Consider the following 25049-nt stretch of genomic DNA (forward strand, 5'->3'; position numbering starts at 1 on the left):
AGTTGGAGGTTGCTGTGAGCTGTAATGCCACGGCACTCTGCCCAGGGGGACAGCTTGAGGCTCTGTCTCAAAAAAAAAAAAAAAAAAAGAAAAAGGAAGGCTGTGATCTCAAGGTTTCAAGGCTGATAGAGAATATGCTATAAATAAAAACAAATTGTTGGTGCAAAAGGCATGACTTTTACCAGATCAGAAGCTTCTCTGAGGTTGTAACCTTCCTAAAATCAGGGCTAACCTCTGATTTATTCACATAGCATAATGCCACGTCTGTGATACCTACCCGGAACACTTTGGTCGGACCGAGTTAAATGAGATGACAAGGGAACACGCAAGCAGACCCCCAGGTATAAAACGGAAAGAATTCTGATGGAAAATCAGAATTACAACCTGTAGGTGAGAACTGAGGGCTTGAGCCGACTGAAACTCTTGTGATAGATTTGCGTTCTCTAGAGTATTACTAGAAGGTGTCTCTGAAGAACACTCCTCTTCTGTGCCCCCTGCTCATGTCCTGAATGGCTGTCTTGTGCCATCCAGACTTCTCCCCCTTTCCTGGTAACCGTTCCTCAGTTTTCCTTCAGAGAACTCCCTCCTGGGGCTAAATGTCTTGGGACCATCAATGTGTGTGCTCCACTCTGGCTGGGTTGCAAACCACCAGTGGAATGGTAGGCCTCACGCACCACATTAAATTTCTCTTCTCATAACTTTCTGGACTACCGGTGCCTTCCATCCACCTCCTTCTTTGAATGCCACAGCTCCCACAGCAACAAAACAAAAACACATTATGTTCCCAGCTTGAGAACAGCTTCCATCCTTTTTTTTTTTTTTTTGAGATACAGACTCACTCTGTTGCCTAGGCTAGAGTGCCATGACATCAGCCTAGCTCACAGCAAGCTCAAACTCTTGGGCTCAAGTGATCCTCTTGCCTCCCATGTACCAGGGACTACAGGTGCCCACAACGCCCAGCTAATTTTTCTATTTTTAGTAGAGATAGAATCTTGCTCATGCTCAGGTGGTCTCAAACTCCTGTGAGCTCAATGAATCCCTCTGCCTTGACCTCCCAGAGTACTAGGATTATAGGCATGAGCCACTGTGCCTGGCCAGTGGACACTTAAAAAAAATAAGAATGCTCTCTGCACTACTGAAACATGTATGGGAGAGTCTGCTTCTCTTGTATATGAAAGAAACACATAATTCTTGGCTTTGGAAGTTTGGGTTTTCATTGGGCTGAGACATAAGCCTTTCATAGACATCCCTTATAAAAAACAAATACCCCTAAAAGCAATTCTGTTACTTGCCGTTTATGCAACATTTTTCATCTTCACAGCATTGCAGACATTAAAGAATAAGCTGTCAGTTCTTCTCAGACAAGAATGAGTGCATCGGTGCGGGACACAATCCTGTCCTGTCCCTCAGAGCTGAGTGATGAGCCCTGCTTATAAACTGTGACTGAAAAGATGACTTCTTATGAGATGGTGAGATGGGAGGGGTGGGGGAAAAAGAGAAAGAGAAAAGAAAAGACCTGCAGTTTATTCATCTAGTGAATAGCTGGAGCAGGGGATGATGGTTTGGGGCTTTGCTCAGGTGCTGCGTCTGTTTGTCCTCCACCGTTGTTGCTCTGAGACGTTTCCAGAGAGCAGTGGTTCCCGGGCACCCCACCAGCTGTGGTGCTGCATCTGCTGATGACTCTGCCTTTGTGTTCCTGGCACACTTCCTTACTCCAAATCCAGGTGCGGCCTGACATGCCAAGGCAATCAACTTTGACGTGACATTTCTAAGAGTGTGTATGTGTGTGTGTGTGTGCGCGTGTGCACGCACAAGCACAGCATCTATTCTGTTTCTTGCCCTCTACTCCCCTACTCTCTTACTTTGGGGCGGGTGCTGGGAGGAGATAAATAACGAACCATACCTATTAGCCTGATGTTTCACAATGCTGTGGCTGGGAAGAACTCAGTGAGATTAAGGGCTGGTTTACACTTTCTTAAGACGCCATCCCATCAAAGGGAAGACGAGACTCCACCTGTCAGAGAAATTGTTGGCTGAACTTCTTAGCAGGGAGGCACCCTGTGACCTGTAAATAAAGGCTGGGTTTGAAGGCAGGAGCCAAAGCCTTCCCACAGCAGGGCACACAAATCCCCCTCAGAGGTCACTGTATTGCAGAGTTTAGGGCCCTGATCCTCTCAATCAGTTCTGTCCACAGCAGGGATATGACACAGAAAGCCAAGTCCTTCAACAAACCCCTTACCTCACTTCTCACATGTCCTCCTGGCGCAGGTGGAGCCGTGTGGCCCTGGAGAAATCGTAGGCAGCAAGCTTACTTAGGACTAATCTTCTGATGCGTATTTGCACACTGGGACATAAAGCAAGAATTTTTTTTTTACTAGAATCCTTTTCGTCTAAGCTCAGGAAATTTTACTAAAGCTACTTTTAATTTATGAAATTTCACTGTCTATAAAATTTCTACGAAATTTCACATCAGATAAAACCAAGGATTGTTAAGTCACGACACATCTTCAGTTGCTATTTGCGTGTGGACACACACATGTATCCGTGTAACTTTTCCTAGACACTCTGCACATGTGTGTGCCCCTATTTCACCATGAGATTGTAAACCTGCCTCCTCAAGGTCGGGGATTATGCCCTCCTAACAGTCCAGGACTTTTGAAAACTTAGACTACAGGAACCAAAGTAGTGAGAAAGGGGATATTAGAGGAAAGAGATATAGCAACAACTAAGACTTAAGACCAAGTGCAGATTCTAAGCAGTTCCACTGCTTCTGATGTCACTCCCAGTGGCCACAGACCTGCATACGATCCTGCTCCAGGGCGGGGAAGGGCGGCAGAAAAGTGCAGCCACTCAGAGTGGACACAGAAACTTTCGGGTTTTCAACTTTTTTTTTTTTCAGGTTTATAGCTGTTTTCTTCAAAATGTAGTGAAAATTGAGTGATCTACTTCATCAGAATCCAATTATACCAGAATACAAGAGCTCAAAGCACAGTCACACAGATTCACTATTGTTCTGAGTGGAAGGGACTCCAGGAAGCCAGATGATGACACCACACATGGAACTGTGAGCCTTGTCACTGAACTGCAGGGCCAGGACAATGCAGAGGCTGCCTGGCTTCTAAGGCAAATTGATCTGACTGGTGACTTGAATGGTGAGAAAATTATCAATACTTGAAATACTTCTAGAGTAGAAGTAGAAATCACATTCCAAGTCTTAGGGGTTTTTTTTTTTTGTATACTTCCAAACTTGTTCCTGTACTTGCTAAACAGTTCATGAAAACAAAAACAAGTTCTGTCAACGGCCTCCATACAATTCTTCCAGAAGGTTGTGTATGTTTCACTTGTAGGAAAACTTTAAAGGACTGCAGACTGATTAGTCTACAAACCTGCAGACTTCAGGTTATTGTTCTGTGGTTTTTGAAGTAGCATGATAAGGGGTGAGAGCATATGCTCTGGATTTAGGTGTGCTAGGTTTGAATCCTAACACTGTTAGTTTGTATCTGAGCTGCTGATTCATCTTCTATAAAATGAGAGAAATTACTGCCTAATTCCCATGGCTATAAAGTTAAAAATTAGATACTATATATAACTCAGTTGACATTCCTTTTCCTAGAATTGTTTTTTAAATATCAGGGTCTTCCTCTGTTACCCAGGATGGAGTGTAGTGATGCAATCACAGCTCACTGCACCCTCAAACTCCTGAGCCAGGGTGATGCTCCTACCTCTACTTCCCAAGTAGGTGGGACTACAAGTATGCACCACCACATCTGGCTAATTTTTATTATTTTTTTGTTCAGGCTGGTCTCAAATTCCTAGGCTCAAGAGTGATCCTCCTACCTTGGCCTCCCAGAATGTTAGAATTATAGGCGTGAGCTACCATGTCCAGCCTGATTTCTGTTCATTTTTTAACGGACACAATCCTCAATCACTAACAAGAGAAACAGCCAAATAGATGGGAAAAATTTTATGAACCCAGAAAATGCAAATCAAAATGAGACTTAAAAACAACAATGTTAGCCAAGTCTGCTGAACTCAGGAGGCCCATGCTACAGGCCATTGCCTGCAGGACAAAGCAAGCGTGTTCATCCCAACCCTCCAAAACCAACAGCTGCAATGTTTTCTCTTTAGAAAGGAGAACTGGGCTCAGCGCCTGTGGCTCAGCGGCTAGGGCGCCAGCCACATCCACCAGAACTGGCAGGTCTGATCCCAGCCCGGACCTGCCAAAGCAAGGAAAACTACAACCAAAAAAATAGCCGGGTGTCGTGGTGGGCGCCTGGAGTCCCACCTAGCTCCTTGGGAGGCTGAGGCAAGATAATGGCTTAGGCCCAAGAGTTTGAGGCTGCTGTGAGCTGTGACCTCATGGCATTCTACCTAGGGCAACATAGTGAAAATAAAGAAAAAAAGTAGAACTGCAACGACAAGCTAAGGAATCACACAGGTATTCATTTTCTAAATTCAAGACAAACTTGAGATACCTAAAAGAAAGAATAGATAATGCCAACAAAAGGATAATTCACAAATGATCTTTCAGGCAGGTGTAAATGATACTGGCATTTAGAAGAAGATTTCCTGTGTATTATCCTATATTTAATATTAGCATCAGGATAATCAACTAAAATTAAATATACTAAGGAAACAATGTAAATCACATTTTTAAAAGTAAAGTGAGACTTGAACTCCATAATTTCCTTAGCAATAGTAATACAAAAATTTAATAAGTTTTACACCAAGAATTGTACTGTTTATGAACTGTCAGATCTGGCTTGGGTCTTTTTATTCTATATAGTCTGAATGTTTTCAGTTTGTATCAAACACATTTACATTTTTTTAAAAACTTAGTAAAGTATCATCCTAATGCCAGCTTGCAGAGCTAAACTTAAGTCAACTCATGATACCACCATCCTCTATCACAGGTTAGTAAGATACCCAGGAATGCTTAAAAACAATAAAAATATTTTTTACACAATTGTACCCCAAACAATTGGCCTCAGAAATGGCGTTTGATATACTGAGGACAAAGATCACAACTTGATCTTTGTATTAAGTATTTAAGACGATAATATCAAACAATAATAACTGTGAAACCACAGAAAAAGCTATAGATTTTGAAATAGCCAAAAAAAATTATCTTTCATCATTCTATGTAATTTGCATTAAATGCACAGAAAGGGGAAACTTTGCTCCATCTGTCTTTCTATCTCCCCACTGTAAGCACTCGCCTATGTTCTTGTACGTTGAGAAACATACGTACCTTCAATGAGTGAAATATTCTTTGATACCACATTAGATAGATACCCTGGGAAACTGTCATGTCTATAGCCTTCAAATAGCCTGGTAATGTAAAATGATACAGAAAAAAACCTTCAGCAGAGTTGGCACAAGGTAGGCCCTTAGTAAATTAGGTATCATTGCTACCCCTACCATCACTTAGGGCACTGAAGAATAATTACTAAAATTGTGACCTTTAGGCTGGGCAAGGTGATTCATGCCTGTAATCCCAGCACTTTGGGAGGCCAAGGTGGCCGGATCGCCTGAGCTTAGGAATAAGACCAGCCTGAGCAAGAGGGAGACCCCCAGCTCAGCGCCTGTAGCTCAAGTGGCTAAGGTGCCAGCCACATACACCTGAGCTGATAGGTTCGAATCCAGCCCGGGCCTGCCAAACAACAATGATGGCTACAACCAAAAAAAAAATAGCCGGGCATTGTGGCGGGCGCCTGTGGTCCCAGCTACTTGGGAGGCAGAGGCAGGAGACTCGCTTGAGCCTAGGAGTTGGAGGTTGCTGTGAGCTATGATGCCATGGCACTCTACCCAGGGGGAATAGCTTAAAGCTCTGTCTCAAAAAAACAAAACAAAAAAACAAAAAAAAAGACGGAGACTCCTGTTTCTACTAATAATAGAAAAATTGGCTGGGTGTGGTGGTAGGTGCCTGTTCCAGCTAGCAGTCCCAGCTATTTGTGAGACTGAGACAAGAGGATTGCTCAAGCATAGAAGTTTGAGGTTGCTAGTGAGTTACAATGATGCCATAGCACTCTACCCAGGGCAACAGAGTGAGATTCTTTATCTCAAAAAAAAAAGAAAAAGCTCGGCGCCTGTAGCTCAAGCGGCTAAGGCGCCAGCCACATACACCAGAGCTGGCAGGTTCAAATCCATCCCAGGCTTGCCAAACAACAACAACTACAACCAAAAAAAATAACTGGGCGTTGTGGCGGACACCTGTAGTCCCAGCTATGTGGGAGGCTGAGGCAAGAGAATCGCTTAAGCCCAGGAGTTGGAGGTTGCTGTGAGCTGTGATGCCACAGCACTCTACCCAGGGCAACAGCTTGAGGCTCTGTCTCAAAAAAATAAAAAACTAAAAAAAATTAAAATTAAATGGTAACCTTTTAAAAAACAGTGACTCTATCTCCCCCCAAATTCTATTTTTTTAATATGTCAAATTATAATTAATAATAATATGATAGTTTTGCTAACATACATTAAGGTGGTTATAATATAGTAAAAATTTCATGGTTATTTGATAGTTTGAAAAGGCTTTACTTTTTCTTTTTTTGCAGTTTTCTTTTTGGCCAGGGCTGAGTTTGAACCCACCACCTCTGGTATATGGGGCTGGTGTCCTACTCCTTAAGCCACCCCTTTTTTTTTCTGAGACAGAGTCTTACTATGTTGCCCTAAGCAGTGTGCTGTTGTGTCATAGTTCACAGCAACCTCCAACTCTTGGGCTTAAGCGATTCTCTTGCCTCAGCCTCCCAAGTAGGTGGGACTACAGGCTCCCGATACAATGCCCAGCTATTTTTCTGTTGTAGTTGTCACTGTTGTTTTTAGCAGGCCTGGGACGGGTTCGAACCCGCCGACCCTGGTGTATGTGGTCAGTGCCCTAACCACTGAGCTATGGGTGCTGAGCTGAAAAAAGGCATTACTTTTTTAGCTACTATATATACCCAAACTAAAACTAAACAGAAAAATTCTATGAAAATCCTCAAAGTAGAAAAATATTTTCTATGGCAATAAAAGATTCTATTTTTTAAAAGGAAAATTAATGATTAAGAGAGAACCTATTTCTGAATAACAACTATAAATCTGCCCATCTACCTAATAGGTATAAAAATATCTGCATGTGAAAAATCTAAATTGACTGGATCAAAAGAGTAAGGTATTTCATAGAAAGTATTTTATTATCAGAAGAGTATGGTTTCCTATGTTTAAGATCTATTTATTATGGCATTTTTACAAGTAGCAAAGTCCCTCCATTTATTCCCGGGGAACATACATGAATATAAAAAGCTGCTGCAGTCCACACTGCCGGCCCCACCCACCCTGTGAAGGGGACAGGAAGCTGCGGCCTGTGAACAGGTCCTGAAGTGGCGATGGTTTCCTCTGTAACTGGGTCTTGAACTCTAGCACTCTAATCAGTCATCTTCCTGCTGATTTCTTTTCTGCCAATGGAAACGAAGCATACGTTAAATAGCACGTTCTAATTGGGACATTTACTCAACCAAGAGCTCTTCTTCTGTCACCAAGTGTAATTTACTAGAGGTGTTAGCAAAGATGTGACTGGAAATTATCATAGAGAAATGTGCCTTAACTAGTTCATTAAACTAGTTTATCACCCTGGTACCTTGGCAAATTATTCCCAGGCCTTTGAATATTTCCTTCTCTTTCTTTAATACATACCAACACCCCCCACAGAAACACACACAGAAATAAAATATTTACATCTCCTCTTGAATGAAATCACCACCACAGTAGAGATTTGGTCTTCTTGTGGCCTTATAACAATATACACATACTTCAGGAAATTTTTTAAAAACAATGTATGTGCAGACACTACAGCTAATTCAGTAACACCTGTGCTGATAATTTACATTCTCATCGCCTGTCTCTCAGATTAATGGCCCTGTTACTGTTAAGATGCCAGCAGGCATGAATGTATACCATAAATACGATGTATACCATAAAAACATTTTCTACTATTCTAATCAATACATTATTTTGTTCCTTCAGCTCATATTTCCTATTTCTTTATCAAATGATCTAACTCAGTGATATGGTTCCTTTAATTCATAATCATCAAAAAAAAGTATAGATGGTACAGAACTAAAATGAAACACTAAAAAGCCAATTTGAAAAGATACCAGTGTTCTAAATACACATATACGTTACCAGTTTAAGAAAATCTATGAGTTTGTGAGCATCTTCCCCAGTAGAGAGGTCCACGAAGTCCTTGGGCAGTCGGTAACTCAGGTAGGGGCTGGGCTGTACTGTGACCTCACTGTTTGTGCAACGGAAAGCTGGAGAATCCTTTACAAATGAGAAAAGGGAAGTATGCGAGTAATTTATTTTCAGGCCTGTCCTCTGAGCTAAATTAAAAAAAAGCCTAACCTAACAATTTCAACTCCATGTTCTTCCATACTAGATAATGAGAAAATAAGACTCTGAAGTAAAAGAAGGCACCAAGATTGTAAAATAATTCTACACATGCAATAGAAAATAAACACCAAGTTATCTGGGAAACAATATCATCATGAAGTGTTCGGTCAAGCCGTAACGGCTATCTGGGTACAGCCGCAGTGAGCACAGACAGGGTGTGGGTCTCTTTATCCCAAGTGGGCCAGGGCCTAAGGCCAGTCATCTCTGGCCTCCAGCAAGCTCACATAGGCCAGGATGCTTTATAATACTATTCTCCAGGTGTGCAGCTGGGAAACTCTTAGAGAACAGTTAACAGTGAGGGCAAGTGAGTGCTTCCAATTCCTTAACACGTCTGAACTTCTTTTAAGTCATTTAACTTATTTATGTGTATCTCTTTCATTGACTATGTAAAACTGCAAATTCAAGTATCACATTAAAGAGCTTCACATTCTTTAGTGCACTTGCTTTGAGTCTTGCAAAGTATATTTATAAGTTGTTTTGTACTAAAAATGATTTCAGAGACAAAGACCTGTGTGGTGGCAGGAATCTGGGTAAGGATGGTGCCCAGCAGAGATAGGCTGAGAACAAGAATGGATTGGGACCACGGAGCTCTACAAAGTAGGCTGTATCTTAACCAGACAGACCAATCATCTAACAAATAGCTAGGAAACATCTACTTTGTGCTGGACCTTGTTCTAGGTATGGGAGATAAATTGGTACATAAGACTGGGAGACAGTTAAGCAAGCAAGCAAACAAATTAACAAGATCATTTCAGACAGTACAAAGTGTCATGGAAACAAAGAGACAGGGCAGTATCCTGAGAGGACAACAACACCGACCATCTTAGAAGTGTGGTCAGGAAAGACCTTGCTAAACAGGCACCATCTGGGCCAAGGACTGAATGGGGGATGAAAGCAGCCTCCTGAGGGGCTGGGAGCAGAGGAAAGGACCAGCGCAAAGCCCTTCAGGCAAGAGAGAGCTCTGAGCTTGAGGGGCAGGGAAAACCCAGGCTCTGTGTCCTGAGCAGCAGGAGGACAGCCAGGAGGTGACGCTGGAGAAGGAAGCAAGAGCCAGTAAGTCCTTCCCTTTGTCATTCCTCAACCTCCAGTATTTTGAAGAACTGAATAAAATATCTGGATCAGAGTTAATCGTGCACAAAGTCGTTTGTAGCCAATAACTGTGTCCCTCATATTTAAAAATAACACCTGTGCTGGATGATTTACATTCTCATTGCCTGTCTCTCAGATTTAATGGCCCCGTTACTGTAAGATGACAGCAGGCGTGAATCCATTCAGTAATTTGACAAACAGAAACTGTGTCTGGCATGGTGCTGAGCCTTGCAGGTACATCAAAAATCAAGAGAGAGACTATAGCTATTTTCAGGAACTTACAGCCTAACACAGGACACAGTCAACAAGCCATCTGAACAGTCTGACAAGTGCTACCCTGGAGTAAACTGATGTGACTCAGGGCTGGAGGAAGGGGCCAAACAGGGCCTGGGACAGAATGACGTATTTCAGAGATGAGCAAAAGACAAGATGCTCACAATGAAAGCGAAGCAGGAAGCAACCGGGGGAGAACACGGGTCACAGGAGCCAGGGGAAGGAGTACTGCAAGGACACAGGAGGGCAGGGCGGTCAAGTCCTGCTGCGGCTCCAGGTGACGAGGACTCAGCTCACGCTCTGGAGTCACAGGAGCACTGGAGACCTTGCCAGGAGCAGTTCTGTGGAGTGGCAGGGCAGAAGCCAGCTGGCAGGGCCCTGAGGAGCACGTGGGTGAGACCAGGAGAACACACGGCAGCAAGGAGGGACAGCCATGGATGGAAGCTGGCTGTGACAAGGCACAACCACTGTGGCGGGTAAAAGAAGCAAGTCAAGGGGCAGTAGCAGTGAAACCAGCGTGTGGCCACTTCTGTAAAACGGCGTGCTCCCACCAAAGACGATGGAGAGCCACTACCTGAAGCAGTGGGAGAGGTGACTTCCAGGGGGCAGCCCTTCAAGTCCTGTTTCTAATTCTCTGTTTTCTTAAGTGACCATATAAAACTCAAACGATTTTTTAAAAAGATGTAACTGCCTATGTAGGATAATCTCATTTTTTCAAAAGGTGTATGTGTGTGTGTAAATGCATGTTACATATCAAAATATACACAGAAGTTCTTGAAGTGGAAGGTTGGGTTGGAGAGGATTTTATACTTTACTGTTAAAATGCACTTTTTTTATTGCTTTTTATGTATTACTTTTATAGGCAGAAAAGAAGCATTACAAAGTTGTTAAGAAAACTTTGGCTCTAAAGCTGAGAAAGCAGCAGCTGAGGCATAAAACAGGGTGGAACAGGGTTTGTTTTTTTCATGCGGGTGATGTTAGAACATGGCCAAGTCCCGATGGGCAGAGTGGGCAGACAGGAAGAGACTGGACAGAGTGGACACAGACACGGACACAGCATGCGGAGACAGGAGGAGCTCAGCAGCTGCAGGGAGCAGATGCGGCAGGGAGCAGACAAGTTCATAAGGTTTGTGTTTTTTTTTTTTTATTATTAAGACAGAGTCTCACTCTGTCACTCTTAGCAGAGTGCTGTGGCATCATCATAGCTCACAGCAACCTCAAACTCTTGGGCACCAGCGACCCTCCTGCCTCAGTCTCCCAAGTAGCTGGGACTACAGGAGCCCACAACAACATCCAGCTAATTTTTCTATTTTTAGTAGAGATGGGGTCTCGCTTTTGCTCAGGCTAGTCTTAAACACCTTGAGCTCAAGAGGTCCTCCTGCCTTGGCCTCCCAGTGTGCTAGGACTATAGGTGTGAGCCACGGGCCCAGCCAAGTTTGTAGGTTTATGACAATTCAACTGAGAGAATTCCTATCAGTGGTTCTCTTTTCCTACGAAAAGGAACCCGTATTATGAGGAAGGAAGACAGGACCACAGAGAAGATGCGAGCCAGCCACTGTGAGTAACAGAAGAGAGAGTTGGGGGTGGGGTGGGGGCTGTCAGGACACCAGGCCACCAACACAAGGTGGCAGTGGTCTGTGCTAAGGGTGTCACCTATCAGTGCTCAGCAGCTGCGGCTGGCCCAGACTAAGAACTGATCTTGGAAACCAGATCAAATTCTTCTAGGTAGGCGTGAGGGAAAGAGCTAACACAGGGAAAATAACTAGGAAAAAAATGGAACTGAAGATCCGCAGTTCTTACGCAGTTAAATGAGTGAAATCAGAACTCTTCCCTGACACCTTCCTGGGCAAGCAGCATCAGTCAATCTGTGCTACACTAGGCACTTTGCAAGGTCACTGCCCATCCACGTGTCTAACAACAAGCAAGCAATCGGTGGAATTCAGAAATATCTTCTGTAAAAATGCTTTACCTGCTCCTGAGCATCTCCTTCGCTAAAATCACCTTTCAAGTTTTTCTCAGATATCAGTTCCTCCCAAGTGAACAGCAGTGAATCTGTGACTTCACCAAATGGATTAAAGTCAATGAGCCACACCTTTCCCTGCAGTACAAGGAGACAGAAATTAATACAAAGTGAAAACCAAACACAGTTTGTGCTCTAGCTTTTTAAAAAGGTATTCTTCATATTCCCTCCAAAAGATTATCTTAAAAATCTGTAACTCATTTCAGGGTTACAGACATCAGTAGCCGGGTTTCTCCAGGTACCGCCCGAGCAAGGGCCACCTGTGTAAGCAGAGCAGACACAGCTCTGCAGGGACAGTCACCCGCAGGATGCAGGGAGAAGGGACCACAGGGGAAAGTCCCACTGAAGACGCAGCCTCCAACTCTGGCCTCAAGTCGCATGGAAATTTTAAGTCAAAAACTGAAGCAGGACAAAGGGAAATTTTACAAAAAGCTACGGCAGAGCAGCCTGACTACGGTGCCTTCCTGGGAGCTTTGGGTGCTATTTCTGGGGGGGATCTGTGTGAGCAAGCGCTCTGACTCCTGCAGGGTGTTTTTTTAACATACTGTCAAAGTACAGAAATGCTCAGTATTGTTCACATACTTGACATGGTGTGTGTCTGTCTGTATGACAGAGTCTGACAGCACATGAAGAGGGAGGAAGGAAGAGTCTACCTTGCCCTGTTCTGAGACACAGGTGGGTAACCTGGTAGATTCAAGGAAGATCACTTGTGACCTGGAGAGACCATGCCGGGGCAGAGCCAAGTGTGTCTGCGTAGAAAGTGGCACAGTCCTGACTAGCAGAACTGAGGAGCGTGTGCCATCCTGCCAGGAGTGACAGCCGAGTGTTTGATCACAAAGACCTAAGGGGTGTGTCGTGGATAAACGTTCCTTGAAATGTTTATCTTTGCTCTTTGTGGTTTTTCTCACGGAAACATTCATATATTTGTGTCATTTTGTTCTTAGTAATTCCTTCTTTAAATAAAGGTGCAGTTGTCACGTCTTGATCAGATGTGTGTGCGTAAAATTATACACATCTACGGAGCAGACTGCTGAGCCAGCTTCCTAGTGCTGTTTCTCCAGGGTTAAAGCAAAATTTTCAGAGGACTTGCTTCAAACACCAAAAACCTCTAGTAAGCAGCACAGAATTGTCACGGGAAGTTTCGCCATATACCATTTTAAGTTCCTTATTTTATACAACCCCCAGAGACAACCTACCCATCTCTCTTGCCACTTGGGCTGTCTCCTCACGTCAACTCAGCCACCCACTCCTACGTTCTTGAACCATGAAAATAACATGTATCAGCCATCCATCAATATCTTGGAATGTTGTTAGCTTTATTTTTTAGAGCTATTATTGTCTTTGATATGCTGAATACTATTTTAATAAAATATGTTTTTCAGCCTCTTGAGCCTTTCTAACTGATCTTCTATGACCAGTAAAATCATCCTATTATTAAAAGAAAGAAATGATCGTACCTATTAGTATAGAAATATTGAGCTCTATGAACTAAAAATATGCCACATTAGAAAAATATCAACAGAATAAATTTAAGAACAAAACAAAGCCTCCACTGCCAGCTGACAGAGAACACGCTATAGTTTAGAAGTCATTCTCTGTAATAGAATCAAAATAAAATAAAATAAAAAATTCTGAAGATCAGGACTGTACAGCTGTAACATGTTTTTCATGTGACATCTCAGGCACAAACATCTTCAGAAATCAGTTCTGTTTTTAGACAATCCATAAGGAAAGTGCAGCCAGACCAACAGTCCTTACACCCACCAACTGACGTCCACCTACCCCCACTGGTCTTGAGGTACCAGACACTGTGTTGGGGTATAAAGATCAGTAACAGAATCAATTCATTCCAGAAGCTCAGGCTAGATCAGAACACACCATCCTATCCCCCAAGATCACCCAACAATGACAATGTGGAGGGCAATCTGTCAACAGAGGCAAAAGCAGAAAATTGTAACACTGGAGTGGTGCACGGGAACCCTGGAAATGCTTCCCAAAGGAGCTTGAGATCTGAAGGACACTAGTGACAAAGATCCAGGAGGGAGACGGATGGTGAAGGAAAAGTAGACCATTTCAAAAGAAAAAAAAATGACACTCACAGGTGCCCAGGCCACGCAGTGCTGCCCCCTCCTGGGAAGAGGCTGCTCTGGCTACAGTGTAAAACCCACAATGCCTCCGGAATATAGTTGGCTAAGGTAACTTTAAAAGCCTCCTGTTCAAAGGGGAATCCTCAGGGGCCTGAAATAAAGATGAATCTGTCACACAGAGCTAAGTGTATAAACTAATGCTGTGGGAACCCTGGGGAGGATTTTCCTCCTAAGAACTGAAGGGCATGGGTTTTAATGCCCAGGAGATGGCCACAGGAAGACAATCAGAACTCAGAAGTGAACTGCAGGGGCTGCAACCTCAGTAAAGGAAATGTAAGAAAAAGATTCTAACGACTGGAATCTGAAACAACGATGCTGTCTTTCTCTGACTGGGTTTGGGGAACAAGGTAAAAGCAAATAAAAAATTTAAAATTTAGGACCTTGGAGATTCTCACAGATAATAAAACAAGCTCACTCAAGATGAACTCAAAGTGAAATAAGTAAACTGATTTACAAGACCAAAGAGGAACGATCAACATGAATGGGAGTCTGCAAATAAAACAGGAATTCAAGACCTAAGAACTTGGGAAAATCCTTATCCGTCTGGAAAGACAAAATAAAATAACAGCACTGTAACAACTAGGTAGAAATCTAAAAAAAGACTAAGTTGCATCCACACTGCATACCAAATAGACCAGGGAACTAATGCAAAATAGATCAAAGACTTAAAAGTAAAACAAGAAATCTGAAAAGAACCAGGTAAGAAAATGCACGTTCCAAGGCTACATCCCAGACCTGCTTTGACTATTAGCATCTACCAAGACAATATTAACTTGCCCATCCACAATAAGAAATGAAATACATCAAAGCGTTGCCAAGTCTACACATATTTCAGTTGTATTTCATGCAAGAAACCACCAAAGAACAGAGTTGATTTTCTACAAGAAGAGCCACAGAATTAAATAGTCAAGAAAGTGCCTAACAAACTCTGATAGCAGTGCCACTGAATAAATGCAAGTGAGTTTTACATCATGGTTTGAAACTCTTCTCAGAAACTATCAGGATGTTTACACAGGCTTGTTTCACACTTTTAGAAACCTATCTAGTTTCAGGTCTGTAAGATCACAGCAGTAATTGCTTACACACTCGTCCAACTTCATTTAAGACATTCTTAACTCCTTACCAAGTTAAAAATTTGCATTTATCTGTCAGTCTTACTGAATTACAATAAACCAGGACATTGACCAGGGATATACTGAGAGACCTTGACAATTTCCAACATTTCTAAGTATCACTGTATACAATATAATCGCCTCCATTTGGGGATGTGTATAATACCTACATACCTCCCAGGAATGTAAAGACCAAATGAGATACTGAATCAAATAAGAATAAAGCCCTTTTAAGAACTGAGAATACTCAGGACAACAGGCCCGGTTTACTCACTTACTGACTTTATATTGCCTGTTACGGGGCCATTCCCTGGAATGTTGTCATTCCCTTGTCACTCCACTTGAAAATCAGAAACTCCTCAAAGACAGAAGATTATCTTGTTTGAAAGTTCTTGTTAGAAGCATGGCATCCAGCACATCCCAGACTGTCAATAAGCAATGGCTGCACAAGTGACCAGACTCACTCAACATAGGTGAGTTAGGAGCAGAGCGAGGGCTGGAGTCCCGAGCATCTGCTGGAGGTTTCTATCCACTCCATCACACAGGCTTCCCACCCTTTCTACATGTGTCCACACAGTTGAAACTCTGCCAAGTAACAGCCTTCCTTCTTTGCCAAATCGCAATTTACAGCCACTCTTTCTAATAACTCTTAATTGACACCCTCTACCTTGAAGATAAAGAGGCGAAAATACAGTGATGACTTTGAAATTAACAATAATTAACCCTTATTTCGGGACTTGACCATACAGATCATGTCTTTTTACCCAAAAGATGATTTAAAGGAATCACACATCTCACTACAATGAGACTGACAGAAGCAGGATGGGGGAGGACAAGAATCCTGTCAGTGCAGGTAACAGACTGGAAACCGCATCTGCTATCTTCTTAACAGATAAGTCAATAAGCAGTAATTACCACAGGACACTTAGTGACCTAAATGTCTTTGAAAAGATTACATGTCTTGGAGAGTGAAATCTCTGCTACAGAAATTCTTAAGTCCTTTATGCTTACATTTTCATTAAGAAAAATTATCACTTTTGAGATTTAAAGAATAAATGTAAACTAATCAATTCTTTATCTTTAGTCTATAAATAAAAGTGACTCAAATCATGCTAAAGTCTCTTTGTTATCTGAAATAATTACCTAAATATCAAATGAAAAATTCCTGGCTGTATTTGAGTATGCAAACTAAATTATTTTAAGCAGGCCTAGACCGCTGATTAAAGTGTAAAGGAGGACGTTAAGGTGGCCATTTACCCTCCCTTAAGTGAATAATCCCTAAACCATAGCATGCAATTATTTAAAATACTGTGACTCCTAATGTTAAATATATTTTAAGAGGAGATTCTTGACTACTGTGAATTTCAAACACCTTAGTTTGAAGGAAAACAACTGTATTTTTTGAGAATGGTCCTGCTCTATTGCCTAGGCTAGAGTGTAGTGGCATCATTGTAGCTCACTACAAACTCCAACATTTGGGCTCAGTTGCCTCAGTGTTCTGAGTAGCTGGGACTACAGGTGCACATTATCATGGCTGGCTAACGTTTAAATTTCTTTAAGATGGAGTCTTGCTATACTGCCCAGGCTGGTCTCAAAATCCTGGTGTCAAGTGATCCTCCTGCCTCAGCCTCCCACAGTGCTAAGATTAGAGACATGAGCCACCATACCCAGCCTGAGAAATTATTTTTTGGGCAGTATACCCTCTACATACATAATAGCTGTGCACTATGCTTGCTTTTAAGACCAGTCCTGATTTTAAAGCATATCAAATATAGTTTTTACTTACCCTACTATCTCTATATATATCGAATACAACTGTAAAAGAGAAAAAACTCAAAGTTATTAATGAATTTCATAATCTAAATGTCCTTTAGAAAATCAAAGTGCATTTTATTATAGCAGACTATAATTGACATTGAGGCTTGATGCTTCTAAATCTCAAAACTTCAAACATAAAATAGCAACCTGCAATGTTTTATTCATAACTGTGCCTTATGTGTCTGTCTCCAATCATAACCCCGATGTAGTATAACTTCTGTCAGCTGACCACCCAAGGGACTGTAACAAACTGGTCACCATATGGAGGAACTAGGACTACTTTACTGATACATACCTGTGGTGCATGTCCAATCTTTGAAAATTAGGTCAACGTAAGGAGGTAGTCAATGTTGGGACGGATCAACTACTGTATTTAAAAAATTTAAACCAAACACCAACATCATCTCAACCAGTTCACCATAATAAACTGGTTATATGGGAAATGAAGGAAGCTATCACTGAAGAAAACATGAGTGAAAGGAGTATCAATTGCCTATTTGGGGAATAAAGTGAGTAAAATTTGTAATAAGAAAGCATAAAATCTATGCTTGGGGTATGATTCATCCTTTTTAAAAATCAAATATGCCACACAATGCAGTGTTGGCAAGCAGAGAAAATGTAAATCGTAGCAGATATAATTTTAAGATGTATAAAAACTCACATACAATATACTTTCAATTCCTAAAAACAACCCACAGATGTTTACTTTATAACCACTGCTGTGTTTGATCACCCACACAAAGAAGAAAGGTTTTGTTCTCTGCAGAGAGACCCTTTGAAATACATAATCGGACATATAAAATGACAGAAGAGAGAACTGTCTCAGTATTAAAAATGGATTCTAGTTCAATAAGGTGAGATTAACATTCAAGTCATCAGTAACCCCAACTAACAATACAGTAAAATGCTTAGAATACAGGATTTCAAGTCCAGTTTTTAAAATATGCACCACAGTAAAATAACAATATGCATTTCATTTCATTTCACTGGGTCAATAAAAAATACTCACAGTCTTCATCTAAGAATTTATACTGTATGTGTTTCTTGAAAAACTCCTGTATGCCTCTGCAAATTTCTTCCTTTTGTTTAGAAATATGATCATAGTATTGTGTGTAGTCCCTTTGAGAAACACCTAACAAGAAAAGATTTTATAATATTATTATACAATATTCTTTCCAAAACATCAACATGTGATTAAACATTTTCTGGAGGGAACCAGTAAAACAGATCAGAGGACCAATCCCAGGGACGCTGCCTTGCACTTTATTCAGCTACGAAGATTCATATGGATAGTTGAATCCTAAAGTTCCCATTGCCATGAATTCTCACTGCTGCAAACAGTTATTTTTATTTAATACAATGGGAAGAATTCTAAGTCACAAAAAGGCTTGTTATGTAAGGAATGAAAGCAGCAATCTGAAATCTGCGTACATAATCAACTGCTACTGCTTTGGTTTTTCCCAAGTACCTGCAATTGGCATTCACTTCTACTTCCCGAGAAACCATGAAATGCTCCTCGTGGCACGTCAGTCACACTGATGTTACATTTCACAGGAGTCGTCTGTTTTTCTTGTTCACACACACACTCTGCCTTCACAAGCCTGATCTTTCAAGCCATGGAAAAGTAAACATTCCCTTTTTCAGAGTAACTTGCTGACATTATTCCAAATACACTAAAAAGACTATTATAGGAACTTCCTTAACTTGCTCCAGTCCTAGGAAAGACCTCTGCTCTGAAACACGGTCTCTAATTCCTTAATCACATGCCAACGTGCCTCCCTTTTTAGCTTACACATACTGCAGTTTTTTTAGGAATATCTAACAACGTGATAAATTTGAAACCCCCAAGTTTCTTTTAGGTAGATTATGTCAACATCATATTCAATGACTAAATAGTGTTGACCTGATTCTATTACGTTACAGTTTTCTTGGTTGAAGATAAATTTTACTTTATGGAAAATATGCGTAAGCCAAAAAAAAAAGGAGGAGGAAAAGAAAAGAAAAACCCCACAACAGCTACTTATCTTCAATATTTAACATGAATTAATCTTAGCAAACAAAACAGTAACCTGAAGGACAGGTTACTTTTGTGAAAACACACTTATCTGTCCACTTATTTTCTCTTACTAGAACAATAAACAGTGACCCAGCAATAGAAATAAAGGTTCAAAACCTTGGTTTTTCATGATGCTTAAAATAAGCAATCTATTGCTACGTAATACTCAGGAAAGTCTCAAATAAAAAGTAGGTAATATTGGCTTGGCACCTGTGGCTCAAGTGACTAAGGTGCCAGCCATATACACCTGAGCTGGTGGGTTTGAATCCAGCCTGGGCCCGCCAAACAACAATGACAGCTGCAACCAAAAAAACAGCCAGGTGTTGTGCAGCCACCTGTAGTCCCAGCTACTTGGGAGGTGGAGGTAGGAGAATCGCTTGAGCCCAAGAGTTTGAGGTTGTTGTGAGCTGGGATACCATAGCACTCTACCCAGGGTGACAGCTTGAGGCTCTGTCTCAAAAAAAAAAAAAAAAGTAGGTAATATTATACATATCCTACATCAGAACAGGGATAACCACCACTTTCATCTCTGAAATCCAGGCAGACATGAGGCACAAAAACTGTGGAAACTGAAGATGGGCTCGGGATCCTTGTCAGCCTAGCAGTCTAGAAAGTCAGGGCCAGTGGTTAGAGGTGGCATCTGAGATTAAAACTGACGATCACTCTGTTCCAATTACTAAAACTTTACTTCCACTGAAAGCTTCTCTTCTTTCTTTTCAAGATCCCTTTCAAGGGTAAAAAAACCAAAAACCAAAAAACCCTCACCAATAAGCTTGTTTTCCTTGACAAAACATCGGAACTCAGCTCCAGGAATTAATTCACACCATTTTCGGAGGACAAGCTGCAGACAAAGGCAAAAATATCAACAACCATGTGACAAGGTCCGATAGGCAATTTTATGACCAGACTGTATCTTAACGCTTGCCATTATCCAATGGTTTTTAAAAAGAGGCAGCATACGGCATTCTTAACATGAGATGGAGGGAACAAAGTTGTGATCTATTACTCTAATATGCAGGTTGAAATTGTGGTGACTACTTATGACAAAATGCATCTTTGTCTCTTTTCTGCCATTTTGAGAGTTCTGACATACACACAAGGAGGACTAAGGTGACTAAGTCAAACCTTACTGCTGCTGTGCCCTAAGTTATCCTCTAATTCATACATTCTGTATCCCTTTAAGAATATCAAAAAAAGTAAAATAATTACAAAGTTATCTACCTTAAGTACCATTTGGTATTCCTTACTCTGATAAAATTATTTATCACAAAGAATCACTATAACCCTTCATGATATTCTCATTAAAGTAAACCGATTCTACCCAAGTGGCTTATCATAATGGGTCCTATTACTGAAATTAGTGATTATTTAATATACATAAACTTTCACATACTACTAAATTGCTATAATTTTAGAAATAGTATGGTTGCCAAATATATGCTTCTGTTTGTGTTTTTAAAATGTTTTTTGAGCCGAGTGTGGTGGCTCACAACTGCACTTTGGGAGCCAAGACAGGTGGATTGTCTGAGCTCAGGAGTTCAAGAGCAGCCTGAGCAAGAGTGAGACCCCCGTCTCTACTAAAAATAGAAAAACTAGCTAGGTGGTGTGGCAGGCACCTTTAGTCCCAGCTACTTGAGAAGCTGAGGCAAGAGGGTTGCTTGTGTCCTAGAGTTGGAGGCTGGAGTGAGGTATGAAGCCAAGGCACTCTACCAGAGCAACAGTAAGACTCTGTCTCAAAAAAAAATCTCTGGAAAAAATCAGTCCTGTTCCTGTGCATCAGCAGCTGGTCATGAATGGCTGGCACCCCCTCCAGACACACTCTTTGCCCTTCCAGACCTGTCAGATGGAACGTGAATTACCCCAGGTACAGTCCCTGAATCCCCTCAGTGGCCTTGGTGTTCTCCACACTGCCTCTCACAATTCTCATGCATAACCCTGTTTACTAAGCATATAATCATGTTGTACCATGACAATTAGATACAGGTCTCTCTTCCCTACTAACTGACAAGTTCCCTAAGGGCCAGAAACTGGGTTTTATTCATCTTTGTGTTCCCAGCACAAATAGGTAATATATAATAGGTGTTTAAGAAATATCTGTCAAATGAAACAACAAACACATTAAGACAAGCAGCTTCTAAACATCATGTTATAAAAACGTATTTAATGACCTGGGAAAATGCTCCCACTGTGCTACAAGCAAAAATAAGCTACAAAATGTTATGCCAAGTACTTAGAAAGAGTATGCGGTATACACACATACACCTACATCTCAAGAAAGGGAAGTTAAAGACCAAATGTTAAAATGAGGATGTATCCGAGTAGTAGGTTCCTCATATTTTCTTCCATGTTAAAATTTTTGGTAACAATATATTTCTCTTCTTAAAAAACAAGAAAATATATTTTTTAAATACCTTAGAATTTTAAAATGCACCAATTTCATTTTTCATTATTGTGAGCCTGGTATATGTCATTATTTTTAAAAAGAACCTAATTATTACATGAAGACGCTAAAATATTATACAGTTCTTATCTGTTAAAAGCTTATGGGCTGGGCACACTGGGTCACACCTACAATCCTACCACTTTGGGAGGCTGAGGCAGGAGGATCACTTGAGGCCCACAAATTGAAGACCAGCTTGAGCAACAGTGAGACCCTTTTCTACAAAAAATAGAAAAATTAGCCTCATGTGGTAGCATGTGCCTATAGTCCCAGCTTCCCAGCTACTTGGGAGACTAAGGCCGAAGGATCGCTCTAACCCAGATGTTTGAAGTTGCAATGAGCTATGATGATGCTATTATACTCTAACCCGGGCAACAGAATGAGACTCTGTCTCAAAAAACAAAACAAAACAAAACTAACTTATGTTGGCATATATACATATGTGTATATATGTAAGATTTTATACATATATAAAACTATATACATGTTTTTATCTTTACAATAATTTTAGTTCAGCAATAATAGGCAATTATAGCATTCTAACAGTTATTGAAAATTTTGTGTAATCTTTATCAACAGTATTTTGTCCAGGTAATACATACATTGTGGTTCATATAAAAAGGACACAAAGGAGAAAAAGTGACTCTCTTTCCCACCTAGTCCCTCTGCCCACCTAAGAGGCAACCAGTTTCTTGTACATCTTTTGGAAGTATTCTATGACTAGATAAGTATATAGTGTATGTATTTTATAACCTGGGAAAATGCTTATACTATGCTATTAGTGGGAGAAAAACCTCACAAGAGATCTTGATTACAAGTAAATAGTAAATTAAATAGTAAATTAACTGTTTCCCACTAGGGTATAATCACAGAAGACGGGCCAATATGTACATTCACGCTAAAAGTTACTCAGACAGTCAGGAGATACAATTTGGAAGCAGGTGTATATATATCAAAGTGGCTAGAAGCAACAGACACCAAAGACATTTTTAAAAAATCACTGCACAATGCCTTGCCACCTGTAGCTCTGCAGCTGGGGCCCCAGCCACATACACCAGAGCTGGTGGGTTCGAACCCAGCCCAGGGCCTGCCAAACAACAATGACAACTACCACCACCACTACCACAACAATCATAAAAAATAGTCAGCCGTTGTGGAGGGCACCTGTAGTCCCAGCTACTTGGGAGGCTGAGGCAAGAGAATCACTTAAGTCCAAGAATTTGCGGTTGCTGTGAGCTGTGTTGCCATAGCCCTCTACCGAGGGTGACATAGTAAGACTCTGTCTCCAGAAAAAAAAAAAATCACTGCATTAATTCTATTTTTTTTTTTTTGAGGTTTTTGGCTGGGGCTGGGTTTGAACCCACCACCTCTAGTATATGGGGCCGATGCCCTACTCCTTTGAGCCACAGGCACCACCCACTGCACTAATTCTAATTGCTGTTATAAACCAAAAATAAAATTTTCATGTAAATGTAAAAATACAATTATGGAGCAAAGACAGCCATCCTCTTTTCAACAAATTATGAGCTGTCATAAAGTTTCAAAAGCATTAGATTTGACAATGCGAGTACAAGAAGAACCACCCAGGAATGAGGGCAAGCAAGAGCCTATCGGGATATAGCTGAAACCAGAATCAGCGTTTAAAAGGCAGGCGTGTTCCAGTGGATGTGCAGCTGGTTATATGCAAGAACACTGCTCATTTCAGGGGATGGTGTATGTGTGCTGTGTGGTGTCTACATACTCAAAACCAAGAAAATATGGAATAAAAATGGGAGTTTTCTATGCTTCAACTCATTAAAATTTCTAATAAAGTTGTCTTTTCACTATCCTTTTATTCTTACTTTCATAAGTTATTTGCAAAATGAGTGAACAAAATAAAAAATGCTAAGGTGGTGAAACTTAATCAGGTTCAGCTGGGTGAGGTGCATAAAAGTGTTTTAGTAAAGGATATGCATATTCTATATAGTAGGTTTATAATGCACACGTATATTCTGTATGTAACATATATTCTTTCATAGTTTCTGAGGTATCTCACAAATTTAAAAATTCAGTGGCTCTGGAGAGAAATTAATCAAAAAATCTTTATTATTTCATTTAATTATAAATATCAAGTCTCAAAACATCTTCATCTAGGATTATCAAGGAAAATAAAAGTTTCTTACCTCATATTCTATACAAGGATCTGGAGAATCATCAGTACAATGAATAAATCTTTAGAGAGAAAAAAGGCAAGTGAATCTTTTTTTTTTTTTTGCTGGGGTCAGTTTTCACACACACATTCTTCACGTTTACCATGAGAGTAAAGTTCTACTGAAAGCATCCAGAAATGGGAGACCAGTGCAAATGCAATGACATTTATTAAGCATTATTTAGGGCTATGCATTAGCTGAGGCACCCTGAGGTGTCATCTCATTTAATCCTCAAAATAATATCACGGGTTATTAAAATCCTAGAGATAGCATAATCTCCATTTTTCTGTTCAAAGGCGAAGAAACTAATACCCAGAAAAGCCCACACTTAGCACCCAGGGCAGGGCTGTAGTTCAAACTGTCCGGTGCTCAGCTGGGGCGGCAGGAAGGTACTGCCACCTTACACATTGTCAGGATCTGCTTCCCCCTTGGGGCCATCTAAAGCCACATGAGGTTAATCTAATCCTCCTCCCACAGGCCATTTAAAAAAATATTTCATAGAACTATTCAGCCCTCCATTAAGTATATTGCTTCCTCCTCTGAAAATTCAGTTTCATGAACAGTATTTCATTTCATTATTAAATGCCTACCCATACGGCACTGGAGTGTGAGAAATGACCAAAGCCCCTTTGTCCTTTAGGTCAGTCGGGTGACTAAAGAGTAAACACAGACTTTCAAAACACTGGAGAAAATAAAAGTCCTCCAAAGGCATAAAACAAGAAGTGATGAGCTGTCTGCTGTCTGCGGGAAGGAGAGGGGTGAAGTCTAGAAGGGGTCCAACAATTAAGGCAAAGGTGAATATGCTCAGGCAGGGAGGGTGGGGGGAAAGGCTTGGCAGTATTCAGGGAAGACAGATTAGTACTTATGGAGTGTGGGACGCAAGGGAGGACCTGCCAAAAGATAGAGCTGGACAGAAAGCCTGGACCTTGAGAGGTATCAGGAAAGGCCCTGTTTGCCTACCTACGCAGGCTGAACCTCATTACACAGACATTGGGGAGTTATAAAGTCTCTGAATGTGTGAGAGAAATTATTCCCTTTACACTACGCGTGTATCACTACAGTGCAATGATACTGGGTAGTCTGGGGGAAAGGGTGGCGACGTGGGTGGCAGAGAGACTAGTCAGACGCAATCATCTGTTGCAATCATCTCTCGTGAGAGAGAGACGGTCCAACTGAGGCAAGGGGAATAGAGGAAAAGGGGAGATGCGCAATAAAAAGACAGTTAGTAGGCAGAGTTGGTATGACCTGGAGACTGACTGAAAGAGAGGGAGCAGGGAGAAAGAGGCCAGGGTGTCTGTCTAGAGGACTGGCTGAGGCTGGACAAAAGGGGTGAGCAAAGATGAAGCGTGCTGTACTTGGGCGTGTACAACTGGTGATGTCCAGTAAGCAACAGGAAACAAGGCAACTCTGAAAAGAGGGAGGAGATGAAGACAATTCTCCAGAAGTAATAATCACATGGGTTTTAGAGCTGAAGCCAAGGA

The 25049-nt window shown here is 41.3% G+C and overlaps 1 protein-coding gene across 2 annotated transcripts in view; it reads right to left on the bottom strand.

The window, feature by feature from the left end:
• Positions 1-7147: 7147 nt before the first annotated feature.
• Positions 7148-25049, bottom strand: part of CDC123 (cell division cycle 123) — a 51755-nt gene continuing 33853 nt past the window's right edge. Inside the window, exons 7-13 of one of the 2 annotated variants that reach the window (XM_003786812.1) lie at positions 23542-23590; positions 19705-19780; positions 17893-18015; positions 16852-16880; positions 11756-11884; positions 8158-8295; positions 7148-7430 (exon numbers count right to left, since the gene is read on the bottom strand). In XM_003786812.1, the coding sequence (XP_003786860.1) occupies positions 7404-7430; positions 8158-8295; positions 11756-11884; positions 16852-16880; positions 17893-18015; positions 19705-19780; positions 23542-23590 (571 nt within the window). In that variant the 3' untranslated portion in view covers positions 7148-7403. The remainder of the gene's footprint in view (positions 7431-8157; positions 8296-11755; positions 11885-16851; positions 16881-17892; positions 18016-19704; positions 19781-23541; positions 23591-25049) is intronic. The other variant, XM_023511422.1, reaches the window with a different exon arrangement.

Source organism: Otolemur garnettii, unplaced genomic scaffold (genome assembly GCF_000181295.1).
Source record: "Otolemur garnettii isolate 467f Iridium unplaced genomic scaffold, OtoGar3 scaffold00019, whole genome shotgun sequence".
In the NCBI taxonomy this organism is placed as follows: Eukaryota; Metazoa; Chordata; class Mammalia; order Primates; family Galagidae; genus Otolemur; species Otolemur garnettii.